Source organism: Cupressus sempervirens, chromosome 1, assembly GCF_028749045.1.
Source record: "Cupressus sempervirens isolate cs-2001-9-10 chromosome 1, ASM2874904v1, whole genome shotgun sequence".
NCBI classification, from domain to species: Eukaryota; Viridiplantae; Streptophyta; class Pinopsida; order Cupressales; family Cupressaceae; genus Cupressus; species Cupressus sempervirens.
The window spans coordinates 212,326,044-212,342,320 of NC_143118.1; the positions used below are offsets into that span (position 1 = coordinate 212,326,044).

At 31.5% G+C, this 16,277-nt stretch overlaps 1 protein-coding gene across 2 annotated transcripts; it reads left to right on the plus strand.

Moving 5' to 3' along the window:
- The first annotated feature begins 385 nt into the window (after nt 1-385).
- On the plus strand, nt 386-2,743 carry LOC149576894 (putative anthocyanidin reductase). 2 transcript variants are annotated; one of them, XM_089820562.1, is made up of 6 exons: nt 386-707; nt 800-966; nt 1,071-1,286; nt 1,790-1,949; nt 2,037-2,253; nt 2,377-2,743. In XM_089820562.1, the coding sequence occupies exons 1-6, from the start codon at nt 596-598 to the stop codon at nt 2,528-2,530; spliced, it is 1,026 nt and encodes a 341-aa protein (XP_089676688.1). In that variant the 5' UTR covers nt 386-595; the 3' UTR covers nt 2,531-2,743. The 2 variants fall into 2 exon arrangements, with proteins under 2 accessions (XP_089676688.1, XP_089676697.1); XM_089820571.1 differs by having other exon boundaries at nt 2,100-2,253.
- Nucleotides 2,744-16,277: the final 13,534 nt, after the last annotated feature.

Here is a 16,277-nt window from a genome sequence, read left to right on the forward strand (position 1 = left end):
TCATGTTCATTTGAATGGATATTTAATTATAATAATTCTAAATTCAATTAGATGAGAAAGGTTGGAATATAGATAATCTATCATTTCAACAAAATATTGCTAAATTGATTTAAATAAAGATTAATTAAAATTATCTTAATTTTTAAATTATTTAATATTTAAATATATTCATTGTAATTCATTTTGATAGAGATTATATGATATTTAAGTATTATTGAATATAATTTCATTTATATAAGATTGGATGAAAATTAAGAGGTAATTTATTTCTCTTACTATAGAAATTAGCGTATCTATATAGAATAATTCAAAATTTATTTTTTATACCCAAATATTTATAAATTGGTTTAGCAAGAGATTAATTGTAAATTATCACGACTCTTGAATCAACGGTATTTTAAGTACTGTAGTTTCTAGATTCGTTCAGCTAAAGATTAGTTGAATCAATGCTATTTTAATAGATTCATTTAGCTGAAGATTAGTTACTCATTTGCTTCATTAAAATAGTTGTTCAGAGTGGCTCCTTAAATAAAGGAAATGGTATACAGAGGTTTGCGCACAATTGAAATATAGGCCATACTGCAGGAGATCAACAATGCAAGGAAAGTTTTGCGTAGTGGGTGGAGATGGTTTCTATGGCTCATCGCTCGTTAACTTTCTTCTCTGCAGAGGCTTTTCTGTCCATGCAACTATTCTTCCAGCATCTGGTAATCCCCATTATCGCCATTCTTTAAAAGTTTATGTTCATGAATAGAATACAAGGTATAATTCAAACATCAAATGTTCGGAGTTTGTACAGGGAATGATGATATAAACTATCTACATCAACTTCCTGGTGCCCATGAAAGGCTTAAGCTCTTCAATGCAGATCTGCGAGTGGAAGGCAGCTTTGATTCACCCATTTCGGGCTGCCAAGGTGTTTTCTTGGTTGCATCTCCAATGGAGTTTGGCTCCAAAGATCCTGAGGTAAACACTCAAACACAGTTCATTTTTGCATTTCAATCCCGAGCTCTATATGTAGAATAATATTAGTTGGGTTTTTTCATTTGTTGCAATATGTTCATGAGCAGAGTGAGGTTGTGGAAGTTGCTGTTGAGGGAACTATCAATGTGCTGAAGTCCTGTGTAAAAGCAAAAACTGTGAAGCGAGTAGTTTTGACTTCCTCTTGCTGCGCCATGTCACCACTGAATGAGCAGGGAGAGATGAGCAACCATTCGTCTCCTGTGGAATCCCTTTGGACTTCAGTCAATTACATACGTTCCAACAAACAACAATTTCCAATTTGGGTATTGCCTAAATTGTTTAATTGGGCCTCGTTAGTTTTAATCTATTTACAATAATTCTTAATCTTTATGCTTCCTAAAATGTTTGATTGGGTCTCATCTGCTAGACTTTGTGGATTCTTATATAGTGTTAAAATGATCTTGGCGCTAACGTTTAAATAAGATTTCTAGATCTGTCAGGATGGAATCTAACTTAACTAGAGAGTACAAAGATTTATTTATCTTGTTTTCTTATGTTATGTTTATCCCAATGATGGTTCAAAACACAATCAAATATGAAAACTCTTACACATAATTATCATAGATTGTAGAATTATCATTTTTAATTAGATTGCATTATATCTATTTTATTTCTCAGTATTTCCTATTTGATTATTAAAGTGGTTTACTAATGTGAGATACCAATTTCCAGCCGTTTAATTCCATTTTATGAGATCTAATTTACTTAGAAATATCAAAGTTTGAAGAGATATTCTAATATCAAAACCACGCATTGCACACAACAGCCCTACTTTGTGTCAAAGACACTGGCTGAGCAGGCAGCTTGGAGTTTCGCGTCAGAGAACAATTTAGATCTCGTAACAATTGGAACTTCACTTACAGGAGGACCATTTATCACTCCTTACATCCCCATTAGCAATCAGACACTCTTATGGTTTCTACAAGGTCTTTCCCGTTCCTAAAACCCTAATACTTAAAATGGCAATGTTTATTTCTCTAACATGATTGTATGTTTTCTTAATAACTTCTTAGGCAATAATGGAGTTGTTAGCAGTGGTATAAGATCTATCATTTCCTTGTTTGGGACATTTCCAGTAGTCCATATAAGCGACGTTTGCAATGCACAAATATTTCTGATGGAGCAGCCTGCAGCTCACGGGAGATTCTTGTGCTTGGTTGATACGCTCTCTGTCGAGGAGCTGCACCAGTTTCTAAACAAGCGTTATCCAGAGCTCAAGATAACAGATATGTAGGAACCTTAGCCAGCTCTAACATTTATATATTCATATCAACATAACTTATGTTTATATCAATTTCTATTGCAAACAAAATGTTTACATATGAGAATAGTTTTGTTCCTGGTTTGATTCAGGTTGGAGGATTTGGATTCCAGCTTTCCTAAGAATAGTCAATATAAGTCCATAAAGCTCACAGATTTAGGCTTCATATTTAATCATGGGATTGAAGAAATTTATGATGACTGCATCGAGTCTTACAAAAACCTGGGCTTGTTGACTGGAAATTGATCATTGTCAAGTTTAATGGCTTAGTCAGAGCCATTTTAGACATGGAATTCTCCTGATAAATAATGACCTTATTTACTATTCTCTCTAATCGATAATCAAGATAGGGAGGTAGACAAGGAGAAAGAACTCTCAGCAGACTGTTAGCTTGAACAACATTGAAATTTTTGTAGTTGTTGTTTTCTGTTGATCAATGCTATTGTCCACATCTATTAATATCTGCTCAAACAAATTTAGTATCGTTACATCTAATGTTACAGTGTCCTATTACTCTTCATAAAAAAATTTGGTATAAAAAATATAAGAATAATTAAATTTGTTTATGTTCGTCTTACTACATATATACATATTGTAGATTTAATTTTTCCCTATTTGAGTTAAATTATTATTGTGTTATAATGAAATTACTATGATTTTTTAGCATATTTCAATTCACAATTTAAATATAAAACAATCAAGTTATAGAAGAGTTGGTTTGATGAACCATTTGGTTAGCTATAATTAAATTTTCAATTATTGGTAAATTATATTTGTAGTATAAAATACCCAATCATCTTATGAACTCTAGAAAGAGGCTACTTGCTCATTAATCACTTGCAATTTTTTATTTTTTTTTAAAATCTCAAATTGTCTTAAACTAACCAAATAAAGATAAAAATTTAGCAAATGATTAGTCTAGATATAATACTCTCTGTAGATAAATAATTAGAATGAGTGCATATTAATTTGAAAAGAATAAAGTGTATTATCTATTGGATCAATGATGATATTTCTCTAAATTTCTTGTTGAAATAATTTTTTTTTGAGTGATTCTAGTACCGTTAGTAAAAATATTTGTTATTATGATATTGTTCATAGAATTGACCTTGTTCACCATGTGAGAAGTGATAACTATGCCAATACTTGGATAGGTTGAAATCAAATCATCATCAACCTTAATCTGTGTTTGAAAGGAAAACTCTCTCATGTGATAGAGTTATTTATGACTTTATGTGTACTCAAAAAGATGTCGATAGCACACACTCCAATAATACACATAAAATTAACGTATGAGATTCCCAAAGGATAAAAAAATTAATATATAAAGAAACAAGTGAGTTTATCACATTTAAACTTGCCAAATTTTGTTTCATTAATTACATATGTCCTTTGAATCATAAACTAATAGACCTAATAGATTCACAAAAAAAATTACTAAATTAACATACAAGAAATTAATAATGATAACTCAAAAACACATATAACATATAATCAAATGCATTCTTTATTGTATCTCTGAAAATATAAGAAAGTTCAAGGACTCATGTGTGCAACATGTCAAGCTAAAAAGCCTTTAAATATTTCTCTATATTTTCCCCTTTGAAAAAAAGTTATCCCCTCTTTACAATACCTGAATACCTTGTATATATAGGCCTCATTGCATAACTACCTTTGTGATATAATAACTAATTTTGTTTTATGTATTTAAAAAAAGGTGAGTTAACCTCAAAAAATTTGTGTAAAAGAGTCAAACAATAACCCTTGATCAAAAGTGGATAAAGTAAACCAAGTCTAGGTCATGAGTTATCCTCGTGTTCCTAGGTTTAGACCTAATTGGAGCAGTGACATCAAAAGAAGGGTTTGATGTGATAATTTATAACTATTACAATGTTTCCAATGTTAAGATGAAGGGGTTGTTAGAATTGATGTTGTGTCATAATCAAGTGATTGAACATTGTATTTCTTGAAATATCTAAAAATTGTGTGGTTATTTGAAAAAATGAAGTCATAAAGAAAAAGTATGTAACCAAAGGAAAAAGAATTTGTGAGAGGTTCAACCACATCTTGGTAAGTTTCATTATTCATTCATACATTTTAGGATCAACCACATTACCTAAGGACCATCTTGTCACATAGAATGCCCTTACATCAAGCCCCCCAATGAGGACATGTACAATGTACCGAATACTCTAACATGCATGACATCTAATTATCTTGATTAATGTGAGTTATCAAATCCCCACAACCCATTAATTTCATTAATGTTTCCACTGTTGATAATAATTGTTCAATTGTATATTGTCATTTATGTTACACAAATGTTATACTTGTAACGAGCATTGCGAGTTTGAGCTGAGTTTAGAAGACTCTGGAATTTGTTGACCAGAAGTTTAGAAGAATAGAAGTTCATGGATTACTGTGTAAACTAACTTAGGTTGGTTACCAAAGGAGTTTAGTGTAAATCGAGTCAGGTCGGTTACCAAGGAACTCAGTGGTAACTAAGTGACCCAGTTTTAGCTAACTTTCAATAGATTAGTTTTATGCATTTGTTAGTTTATGCAAGCTGAATTAGAGGGTTTTATTTGTTTGTTTGAAAGAGTATTCTAGCCGACTTGACATTGGGTTTCATATATATGAAAGGTCAAGATGTGGATTGAAATATGAGATAGTAGTGAAGAAGATAAGACACAAAAAGAGAAGGATATATGATCAAAAGTAAAATATCCAAGGAGTTGCAAAGAATATTTTGATCAAGGAGGATCTAGAGGATAAGCTAAAAAAAGTGATGTGAATCTGCAATCCAATTGCTTCATAAATTAGGTCAATCATTGTTACTCTCTAACAATTGTAGCAATGAAGAAATCTCTTAACAAAGTTGACTTAACAATCATTTTGTAAATCCTCTAACCAGGTGACATTTCTAGATTGAAGTGTCTTAAGACCTCTAACAAGGATACTCCTAATAGGGTGATTTAAATCCTTTAATAGGGTTACACCTAAAAATGTGTTTTGTAACCTTTAACAGGGTTGGCTCCTAATGGAGCTCAATTCAAAAGAGTGAAAAGTTGTAACTAGTTGCATTGGTGGTTTTCCCAAATTGAGTTTTCACATGAAATCTTGGTGTTTCATGTGTTCATTTTATTTTCTTACTACTTTATCTTTTTACAACTAAGTTACCAAAGGTTGATACACATTAATATATCAAATTGCTTTGTTAATCGAGTTACAATGAATATCTAGTTCTAACTGAGCTAAGAGTTTAAAGGAAGTTTGTATTGACATGTAAGGGATTCAGAATTATTTTAGTGGTAACTAAGTCACTCTTCCCCTCTCAGTTAGTCCTCTTATATTTCCAACAATTGGTATCAAAGTTGTTGGTACTTGTAGAAAATGTTTCAAGGACCTAAGTTAAAGATCAAGATGTCTTACAAAATAGAGATTCCCAAGTTGAACAAAGAAAATTTCAAAACATGGTAGGAACTCATGAGACTATATTTGGGAACCATTGGAGAAACAAGCCTAAAATTCCTAGAGAACCAGTATGTGTCACCTCTTGATCCTTTGACTATGGATCAAATGGTAGATAAAAAGAATCACAACAAAATGATGATTGACATTGCTTCTACTCTCAATTATGCTGAATTTGATGAAGTCAAAGATTTTCCTACTACTTATGAGATGTGGAACAAGTTACAAAAGATCTATATAGGAGATGACAATGTGAGGAGAGCTAAAGTAGAAAGTTTAAGAGGTCAATTTGATCAGATGAAGATGAGAGAAGATGAAAACATTGCAAAATTTAGTGAGAAAATCAAAGCAAGTGTCGGTGCAATTAGATCCTCATGAGGAAAAATAGAAGACGAAATAGTAGTTACCAAGGTATTAAGAACACTTCTTCCTATTTATGCACTTAGAGTTTCAGCTATTCAAGAGATGAGATTTTATCCCAAAAGTGATATAACTTTGGATACACTAGTGGTAAGGTTAATAGATTTTGAGTTGGATAGCTTTAATAGCTATCTTCCTGGATCTTCCAACATATAATCAATATTCAAAGAAAAACTAACCCTTGATAGAAAGGGAGAAAACTCAACAGACAAACAATTGGATAGTGAAGAGGATGAAGAATCTGATAGTAATTTTGAAGCCATTGAAGCCCTACTTGCAAGGAGGTTACCCAAAGACAAAGGTAAATATAAAAGAAAAATTCCATTGATTTCTTTTTCTTGTGAAGAAGTTGGTCACATTTTTGCAAGGTGTCCAAACAACAAAAGTAAAAATGACAGAAAATCCAACAAGTTCAAAGGAATGAAATATTTGAAAAGCTATAACTTAGACTACAAAGACAAAGGTAAGAAATCTTGTTATATTGCTAAAGACTCTAACAATGATAATGAAGATGAAATTGTATATATTTCTATTAAAGATGAATCATATGATGATGATAATAAAAAGATGGCACTTATTTCTCATGTTAGCAAGACTCGCACATGGATAATAGATAGTGGCCATTCTCATCATATGACTGGTGATAAAACTAAGTTAGAACACTTAGGGCACTATGATAGTTGATGTGTTAAATTTGGAAATAAAGAACCATGTTATGTGAAGGCAAAAGGCTGCATTGCATGGATTGATGAAATCAGATGTGATAATAACTACTAGGTTGAAGGATTGAGAAATAATCATCTAAGTGTGGCACAATTGAAGAACATTGGATTCAAGGTATAATTCATGAATGGGAAGGCCAGGTTTTTTAGATGGTAAAGAATGCCTAGTTGGAACTAGTAATTAGACAAAAGGTAATCTATTTTATATAGATCTAACTGATAGTTCATGCTTGTTGGCACATGTAGAGGAAAGTTGGTTATGGCATAAAGAGATGTGTCATGTAAAATTTGATAATTTTGTTAATATAAGTAAGAACATAAGAGTAAGAGGTATCCCAAATATGAAGAAATCTGAAATGGCCATATGCAAACAATGTTAGATTGGAAAGATGGGTAAAATTAACTTCAAAAATAAAAATTTCAATACTAAAGAAGTCCTGGACCTAGTTCATATAGATATATGTGGACCAATAGGTACAGAGAGTTACAATAGAGACAAATTCTTCATTTTGTTTGTTAATGATTATTAGAGGATGATGACAGTAATGTACATGAAGGATAAATCTGAAGCTTTTCAAAAATTTAAGTGGTATCTGGTTAGAGTTGAGAAAGAATCAAGTAAGATGTTAAAATTCTTAAGATCAGATAGAGGAGGAGAATTCATCTCTAATGAATTCAATGAGTTCTATAATGAAATATGAATCAAAAGACAAGTATCTGCTCCTGGAACATCTCAACAGAATGGCATAGCAGAAAGAAGAAATAGATCCATCATGGATTGTGCAAGAACACTGATGATAGAGAAAAATGTTGCAAGCAAATATTGGACTTGGAAATAATCAACACAATAGTTCATACCTTGAATCTAATTTCAAAACAAAATGACCTATTTCCAATGCCAACATGCATCGAAATTCAAACACACAAGTTTCTCATCAAAGAATAGACCAAAAATAAACCACAAAGCCTTTCATCAAAACTACAACCAATGGGCATGGAAAAATTGACCACTAAGCATCGAAAAATGAGCTCAAATTTAGTAGTGATGTATACATTATCACCACACCTAAACCCCTAATTACCACTACCTTTCCACCTAATTACCACTATTAAAAGCCCCAAAAATGATCACACATGTACTAATAGTTGATAACACATGTACTAATAGTTTATCATGTTTTTTCTTGGTTGCTAATTGGTCCATTTGTACAAAAATTACTATAGCAGCTATTGGGGCATCCTAGCGATAAGTATCAAATGAACATTTTAAAATGACACTTTTAGATTACCACACTTTATGAGTTTTATAAAGAGTTTCGTGAATGTGAGAAATTCAAAAGGGTAGCTTTAAGCTCTTCAATCACCTATGAAGGTTCATCGAAAAAATAATAAATTTTGATATATATGGATTAGGAACTTTAGGTGCACGAAGTTAGCCTGGATAACTACTAGGTCATTTCCCTAGTGGTCTAATATAAGTCATTATAGGTAGAAAAATATATTAGACATTATAGGTAGAAAAATAGACCTTATAGTGATACATTGAAGATGTCCCATTAATATATATTGAAGCAAGATACCTCCAAATTTCGAAAAAAAACCCTCAAGTCATGCTACATTAAGAAACATGATCCATTGCACACCTATTGATCTCATCACCTTTTGGAACAATTTTAAAGACCTTCACATGTGACATCATATTTCCTTTATGTCTATTCATCATGTTGATTTTGAATTACCTTTTCCTAGAATTCTCTCTATTGATATTTCTAGGAGTTGCATATAAATGAGTTCCTTGACATCAGTACAGGAATCAACAAGCAATTATTAAGAGTAATTGGGTTGATGCAAGATAGTAATTTTATGAGAAGGTGGAATTTTTAATCATTATCAATTGAAAATGATATGAAAAATATGTTTAGTGACCTGCATTTGGTGGACATAATTGAAGCCAAGCTATATGTGGATTAGTGTGTGGCATACCGTTCGCTAATTCCTAGTAATTATTGCTTGTCAAAATATACTACGACCATTACATTAAGCTCTACCACAAATGTTATGTCATATTAAAAATAAAAGTGAGGATTAATCTGTAATTCTGTTATAGATTTAGACTGCATGGCCTATATAGAGGCAAGGGATCCTATTATGTTTTTAATACAGAGAGATTATGGAGAGAGTGAGGGAATAGTGAGAGAGGTTGAGTAGGGAGGATTACGAGAGAGAAAGAGAGAGAGAGAGAGAGAGAGAGAGAGAGAGAGAGAGAGAGATTAGTGGACATATCTTGAGAAAGAGGCAAGGGATCTTATTATGTTTTTAATAGAGAGAGAGAGGGATATGATGGAAGATCTAAGAGAAGGGAGTGAGTGAGATAGAGAGAGAGGGCAATTAGGGGGCATATATATAAATAGAGGAAATAGATATGGGGAGGGAGTGAGAGATTGAGAGAGAGTGGGGAAGGAGTAAAAGAGGGAGAGAAAAGGAGATAGATATTACGTGGAATATCTAGAGAGAGAGAGAGAGAGAGAGAGAGAGAGTAGGGGTCATATATAGAGAAAGGGGGGCAGTGAGAGAGGGTGAGTAGATGGAATTAATAAGGGGGAAGGGGAGAGAGAGAGATCCAATTAATAAATGATAGAATAAAAATCAGTTGAAACACCTCCATCAATTGCCATCTTGGTTTAGTTAATGCATGTCTCATAAATGCTTCAACTTTAGAGATAAATGTTGCTTGCACATGGTGTGAGCCCCTGCCGTCTTACTTGACTTTACAAACACATTAACAAAACATTATGTTGTGTATGGAACAAGGCATTCGGTTGTCTAAATTCAACTTTGCACAACTATATTAAATGACTAAAATGAAAACTTGTTGTGCACCATCGTGTGTGTGTGTGTGTGTGTGTGTGTGTGTGTGTGTGTGTGTGTGTGTGTGTGTGTGTGTGTGTGTGAGAGAGAGAGAGAGAGAGAGAGAGAGATAGAGAGAAGCCTGGGAAGGTATCCTATTATATTTTTGGTAGAAAGAGAACTTAGAGACAAGGGTAGAGAGAGGGTGATTAGGTGGTGTGTGTGTGTGTGTGTAGAGAGAGAGAGAGAGAGAGAGAGAGAGAGAGAGAGAGAGAGAGAGAGAGAGAGATATATCCTCATACTTTAGTTGAGAGAGAGGGAGATTGTAAACAAATAGGAGAGCGGAGAGAGATCTTCATATTTTATTTTTAAGAGAGGGGGGGAGGGAGGGTTGGGTGGGCAGAGGGATAGAGAGGAAAATGATGGTAAGATGAGGGAGGGTGGAAAGAAAGAGATGGTTATTAGGGGGCATATCAAAGTAGAAAGGGATGTGTATGAGTGTGTGTGAGAGAGTGGTTTATATTTTGTTTTTATTATAGAGTGAACTAACAATAGGGGAGATAAATAGAGAGTGAGGGAAGGTATATTTATATGGATTATGAATTGATACATGAGAGAGAGAGAGAGAGAGAGAGAGAGAGAGAGAGAGAGAGAGAGAGAGAGAGAGAGAATTCTAACCATAATTGAAGTCTTAACTCTAACTCTAACCCTACCCATAAACTGAACATTAAAACTCCAATTGTAAACTTTATCTTGGCCTCTACAACCTTAACAATATGCATGTATACCTTAATATGAACCCAGATTAACTATAATCTAATACTAACCCTAATCCTAACACAAAATCATAATTATAATCCTAACTATTATAAAATTTAATTATAGTTGTAAACATAATAATACTATTTACCACTTTAATATTAGTCTCACCTAACTCCTAAACCTAACCCTCACTCTAAGTCTAAATGGTCCCCTAGCCATATTCCTAACGCTAAATCTAACTATAAGCTTACTTCTAATGAGGAATCCCTTCAATAAGTCTATTTGTGTCCCTATCCATAACCATGTTCCTAATTCTAAGAATACAACATATAAATTAGAGGTATACATAATTCAAAGTTGAATAAATTAATAACATTATATTAAAAATACTTTGATACTAACCTTACAAAAAGAGAACTAATAATTGCACTCTGAACCCTAAGCCTAACTGTAACCATATCCATAATAGAGTTTTAAAAAATGATCTATTTTTATTAAAAAAAGTAGAACAATTTTTTTAAAATTTAATTAATTAATTAATTTATTTATTATCATCCAAAAAAATTTTAAATGTCTTTTATGATGCGCGGTGACTGTTACTAGCACGCACACACACACACACACGCTGAGACTAATCCTTCTTGAAGTGCCTATTTTTCATCTAATCCTAAGATCTTTTTATGCGAATTAAGATTTGATGAAAAATAAGTGTTTAGAAAGGATTACTCTCGACATACACACATATATAAAAGCTAGTCTGTATTTTTTTATAGATTTCATGACCTGTATAAAGTACACACTCTTGTGACATTGTCTTTATTAAGACACTTTTGATAGATTCCATCTTCAGTCTTTACAAGACATCATCTGATTTACCAGGTTCTACTGAAATTATTGTACTAGTACTTTGATTATCACATGATTATTTGTGGTTGACCCACAAGAAAATCTTCGCAAGCAATTATATGCTTCCATGTAATAGGATAAGTTTAGAATACAAGTACCACGAGCAAATAGGTTTCAATTTTAATACGCCATCACGTGATGCACTTGGTATTTTCCAAAAATACCGTAGTGTTACTTTATTTACAACATGGGATTATTTTCACAATCGCTATGAGAATCTATGCAGACAATTGTATATTTACCACTTCGTTATTAGGTGGTCACTCGGTAGAGTTATAAATTTTAATTGTCTCAATCTAAAAAGATAAGGCTCGTGACCTGTGCTCGTAGACGTGATTGAAACCTGGCCATACATCGAATATTTTGCGTTGTACTCTTCAGTAATTCTTCGTAGTAATTCTTCGTAGTTATATAAGCTCAACAACAAATGTTATGTCATGTGTCTTAACCCACATCGTATTGAGAACAATGGCGAGGACGAAAATTCTATACTTTTGTCACCAGACTGAGACCTGCATGGCCTGTAAATAAGGGTACGCGCTCATGTGACGTTGCCTGCCTTACGACAGATTCCAGCTATAATCTTAATAAGACATCATTTGATGTAGTTGGTCTTCCCGAAATTACAGTCCTAGTACTTGGATTATGACTTATCATTATTGTGGGTCTTAGCAATTTAGCATAATAAGATATCATCTGATGTAGTTGGTCTTCTCGAAATTATAGTTAATTTTCTTGTGGGACTGCCACAATAATGATAAGTCATAATCTAAGGGCACCGGCTACGGTGCAACTTATTTGCATCGTCCGGCTGCCCAACTTCTGCCGCTGCCCGCCCAATTTCTGCACAGGGTACCGTGCGATTTGACAGAATAATTTAATTGCAGGATCGTAAGTTAATTGATGGGAAAGATATATTTCTGTCCAATATATAAATCTTCTTCCCATGATTTCAATTGTTTCTATCGAGAGGAAGACCCGTCTTATTAAATTCAGATCAATCTATCGACTTTTTATTGAAAAAAAGGACAATCGCAACTTTGTTAAATTTTGTTAAATTTTATTTTAATTTTATAATTGAATTTAATGAAATTCTGTATATGATATAGAAAATTTTGGGTTTAGATTAATATAAGTATGGATTGAATTCAAAATTTTCAAAAAAATCGTATTACTTATTTAAATTAAGATTTTATCATAGATTTATTTTTAAAAATTAAAAATTACTATTATCTATCTTATGATTTATTTTTTTCCCACTTTATATTTAGTAAATAGAGGTTTCATACGTATAATGGCATTAAGTGTGATTACAATGTCAAATCCATAACCCAATCACTGTAATACAATATAGGTCTCTATTTGTATCTATGTCTTTTAGAGACAACTTGTGTAGCTTCAGGTGCTATTGCTAATAATAGCAAATAAAATTCAATTTTATCGTTAATATCTGATCTGATAGTTCTATTTCTGGTAATTAGTTAGAAGAATTTTTTTTGAGAAGCCTCTATTATTGACTCCTCCTTTCAGAATAGAAGGTAGAAGATTCCCACTTTGCACCATTTTGAATAGTTCCATTATCATCAAGAATCAATAATGATATTATTATTTTTTGACTTCTTTTTTTTCAGTTTTTATCAAAGAGAGGGATTCGCATGGATACAGTCAGTATCACTTGGGCTGCTCTAATGGTAGTTTTTACTTTTTCTCTTTCACTCGTAGTATGGGGTAGAAGTGGAATTTAATTGAAATTGAATAGTCCTTTTATTTTTAATTGTTTTGTTAAAAAAAAAATTAATAATGATTAAATCATTACTATCATTAATTATTTGATCTATCGTTAAATGATCAACGAGATGATTAATAATATCAAATTGATCATGTTATATAATAAAATTCATACTTCATATTTATTAAATATGAAGTAGAATTTTATATAGCGAACCATACTATTTTTCACTATACATCTGTTAACTAACTATACATCTGTTAAAGCATATGGAGCATTATTGCTCTGTCTTTTCCATATCAATTTTTTGCCTTTACAATTGACAATTTTGTATATTACTATGGAATAGTAAACAATGCGTATTCGTATTATAATTTTTTTTTTGAGATATTAATAAAATATTTATAACACCTATGTTTTTATTTACAATCAATTTTTTATACATCAATTTTTCCAGAGATATGGAAGAAAATATGTCTAGTTCCCATGATACAAATTATAATTTAGATCTACTCATCAAAAATCTGTATATAAATGGTGCATACGAAAATTTCTTTTTCCTTTTGTAATTACTTCTTCTCAAAAAAGAAAATACTAACCGCTATTACTTTTTTATAGTTACGATTTAGACTAATTCTAGATTCTAAGTAATCACTCTAGTTCACATTGAGGCTTCGTTTGTGCATAAATGATTATTAGCAAAGCAGTGGGCACTACGAATAATAGAATAGCAATAAATGCATGGTTATTTACTTCCATGATTGATAAACACATATTACATTCTGATTTTTTTGATTTTGAATTATATTTGTAGCTATTGTCATCTTACCAGTCTGTCTATCCCCAATAATCAATTCTCACTAACCGCATCCTATAGGGATCATAGAATCAATAGCAATAACACCCGTTTGAAGAGGTTCATATATAGAACATCTTGAAATAATACCTAGAGCGAGAGATTTGATCAATCGAGATTGGGAAGATGAGATCTTCCCCTTACCATCAATAGGTTGAACTAGCGCATTTACAACTCGACCTAAATAAGCATCACTTATTGGTATTTGAGCAATTTTCCTTGTTGCTGTCACATAACTACCCTCTTGTATCATCAAACCATCACCGTTTAATACAGCTCCAAAATTATTTGATTTTAGATTTAGGACAATACCTACTATACCATCTATAAATTCTACTAATTCCCCTACCATTACTTTATCAAGACCATGAATACGAGCAATGCCATCTCCTACTTGAAGTACAGTGCCCTTTAAGGTTCTAGGGCCAGATATATATATATATATATATATATATATATATATATATATATATATATATATATATATATATATATATATATATATATATATATATATATATATGTATGTATGTATAGATATATATATGTATGTATGTATAGATATATACATATATGTATATATATATACATATATGTATAGATATATACATATATGTATATATATATATATATATATATATATATATATATATGTATAGATATATACATATATGTATAGATATATACATATATGTATATATATATACATATATGTATATATATATACATATATGTATATATATATACATATATGTATAGATATATACATATATGTATAGATATATACATATATATATACACATATACATATATGTATATATATATATACACATATACACATATATGTATATATATACACACATATATGTATATATATATATATATATATATATATACACATATATGTTTTTCATGGCTAGGAGCAAGTTGATATTATGTTCGATCGTATGTAAATGCAACTCTATATTCAAATGATTATTCAGAGTTCCTAGAGCTCTTTGGATAGCTTGGTGAGAAATTTGTTGTCGAACCTTTTCAATTACTCTTTGTTGTTCCAAGTGAACGGTTTCATTCTTTGAATTTTCTAACTGTTTCAAATTAACAGAAGCAATATTGATAAGCTTTTCTTTTTCTTGTTCTATTTTAGAGTATCCATTTTCCTGAATTTCATGCGCTTGCACTTCTACTTCCCATAAGCAAGCCCGAGCTTGCTCAAGCTAATTAGCTGCTCCTTTACATAATTCTTCAAAACTCTGAATAATACTCACTATTTTCTATTTATGGTTATCTAATAAATTACTTAATGAAAGTATATTATCTATTCATAAGTTGAATGAATAATCTCTTCCCAAACCGAACATGAATCTTTTGGTTCATTCGACTTTCCCGCTCGATTTTTTACCAAGCCTACCCTTTTCGCTCATATCATGTAAATAAAAAAAAGATCAATCTATCAAAGACCAAAATCTATGAAGGGCTCTTTTGCCAAAAGGGATTTTTTATTATCAACTGAGTTGTTTTTTCTTTTCGTATTTTTTCTTGAATAAATTTGCTTTTGTGTGGGTCATTGGTTCTGCATTTAAACCTCAAAAATTGGATTGGATGGGAGATTAGGACTATTTTTCAGTAGATAGATTGAATAATTCCATTGATATGAATGTTATATATCGAATTAACCTCCAATTATGCCTTTGAACCCATCTCATCTTAGCACAGCGGTTGAAAGAGTACCAGTTTTGCTTGGACTTCAAGTAGTTTAGCTTTAACCATTCTAAAGATTTTCCCAAATTGGTTGGGATTGGTCAAAAATTTCCCAATCAATTAAAAAATGCTATAGTTCTTCCATATTAATTTTTTTAGAAGTAATTCATTGAGATCATGCATTTTTCTATCTACAAAATTGTAGTTGGTTGGATCTAGCTAGATTATTCAAATATACAACTTGCATAGACTCACTTTCCAAAATAGGTCAATACACCAATCACCACATTGAGACTTATTATATTTGTTTCTAAAATATTGGTATTTAACCTGAAACCCTTAACAGAGGATAAAAAAATTAGGGAAATGAAAGAATCAGTTACATTTTTCATACGCTCTCCCCTCATAGATAAGGATAATTTCACAAAGTTTTTTCTCCAACACGATTCATTCTGGGTAAACAGATTTTGAGTACTTAGTAAGTCCCAAGTCCTGCATAATGATAAATAAGGATATTATATTCTTTTTTAGATGAAATATCCTATCTCTAAAGAATTAGAGATAGAATATATAAACAAA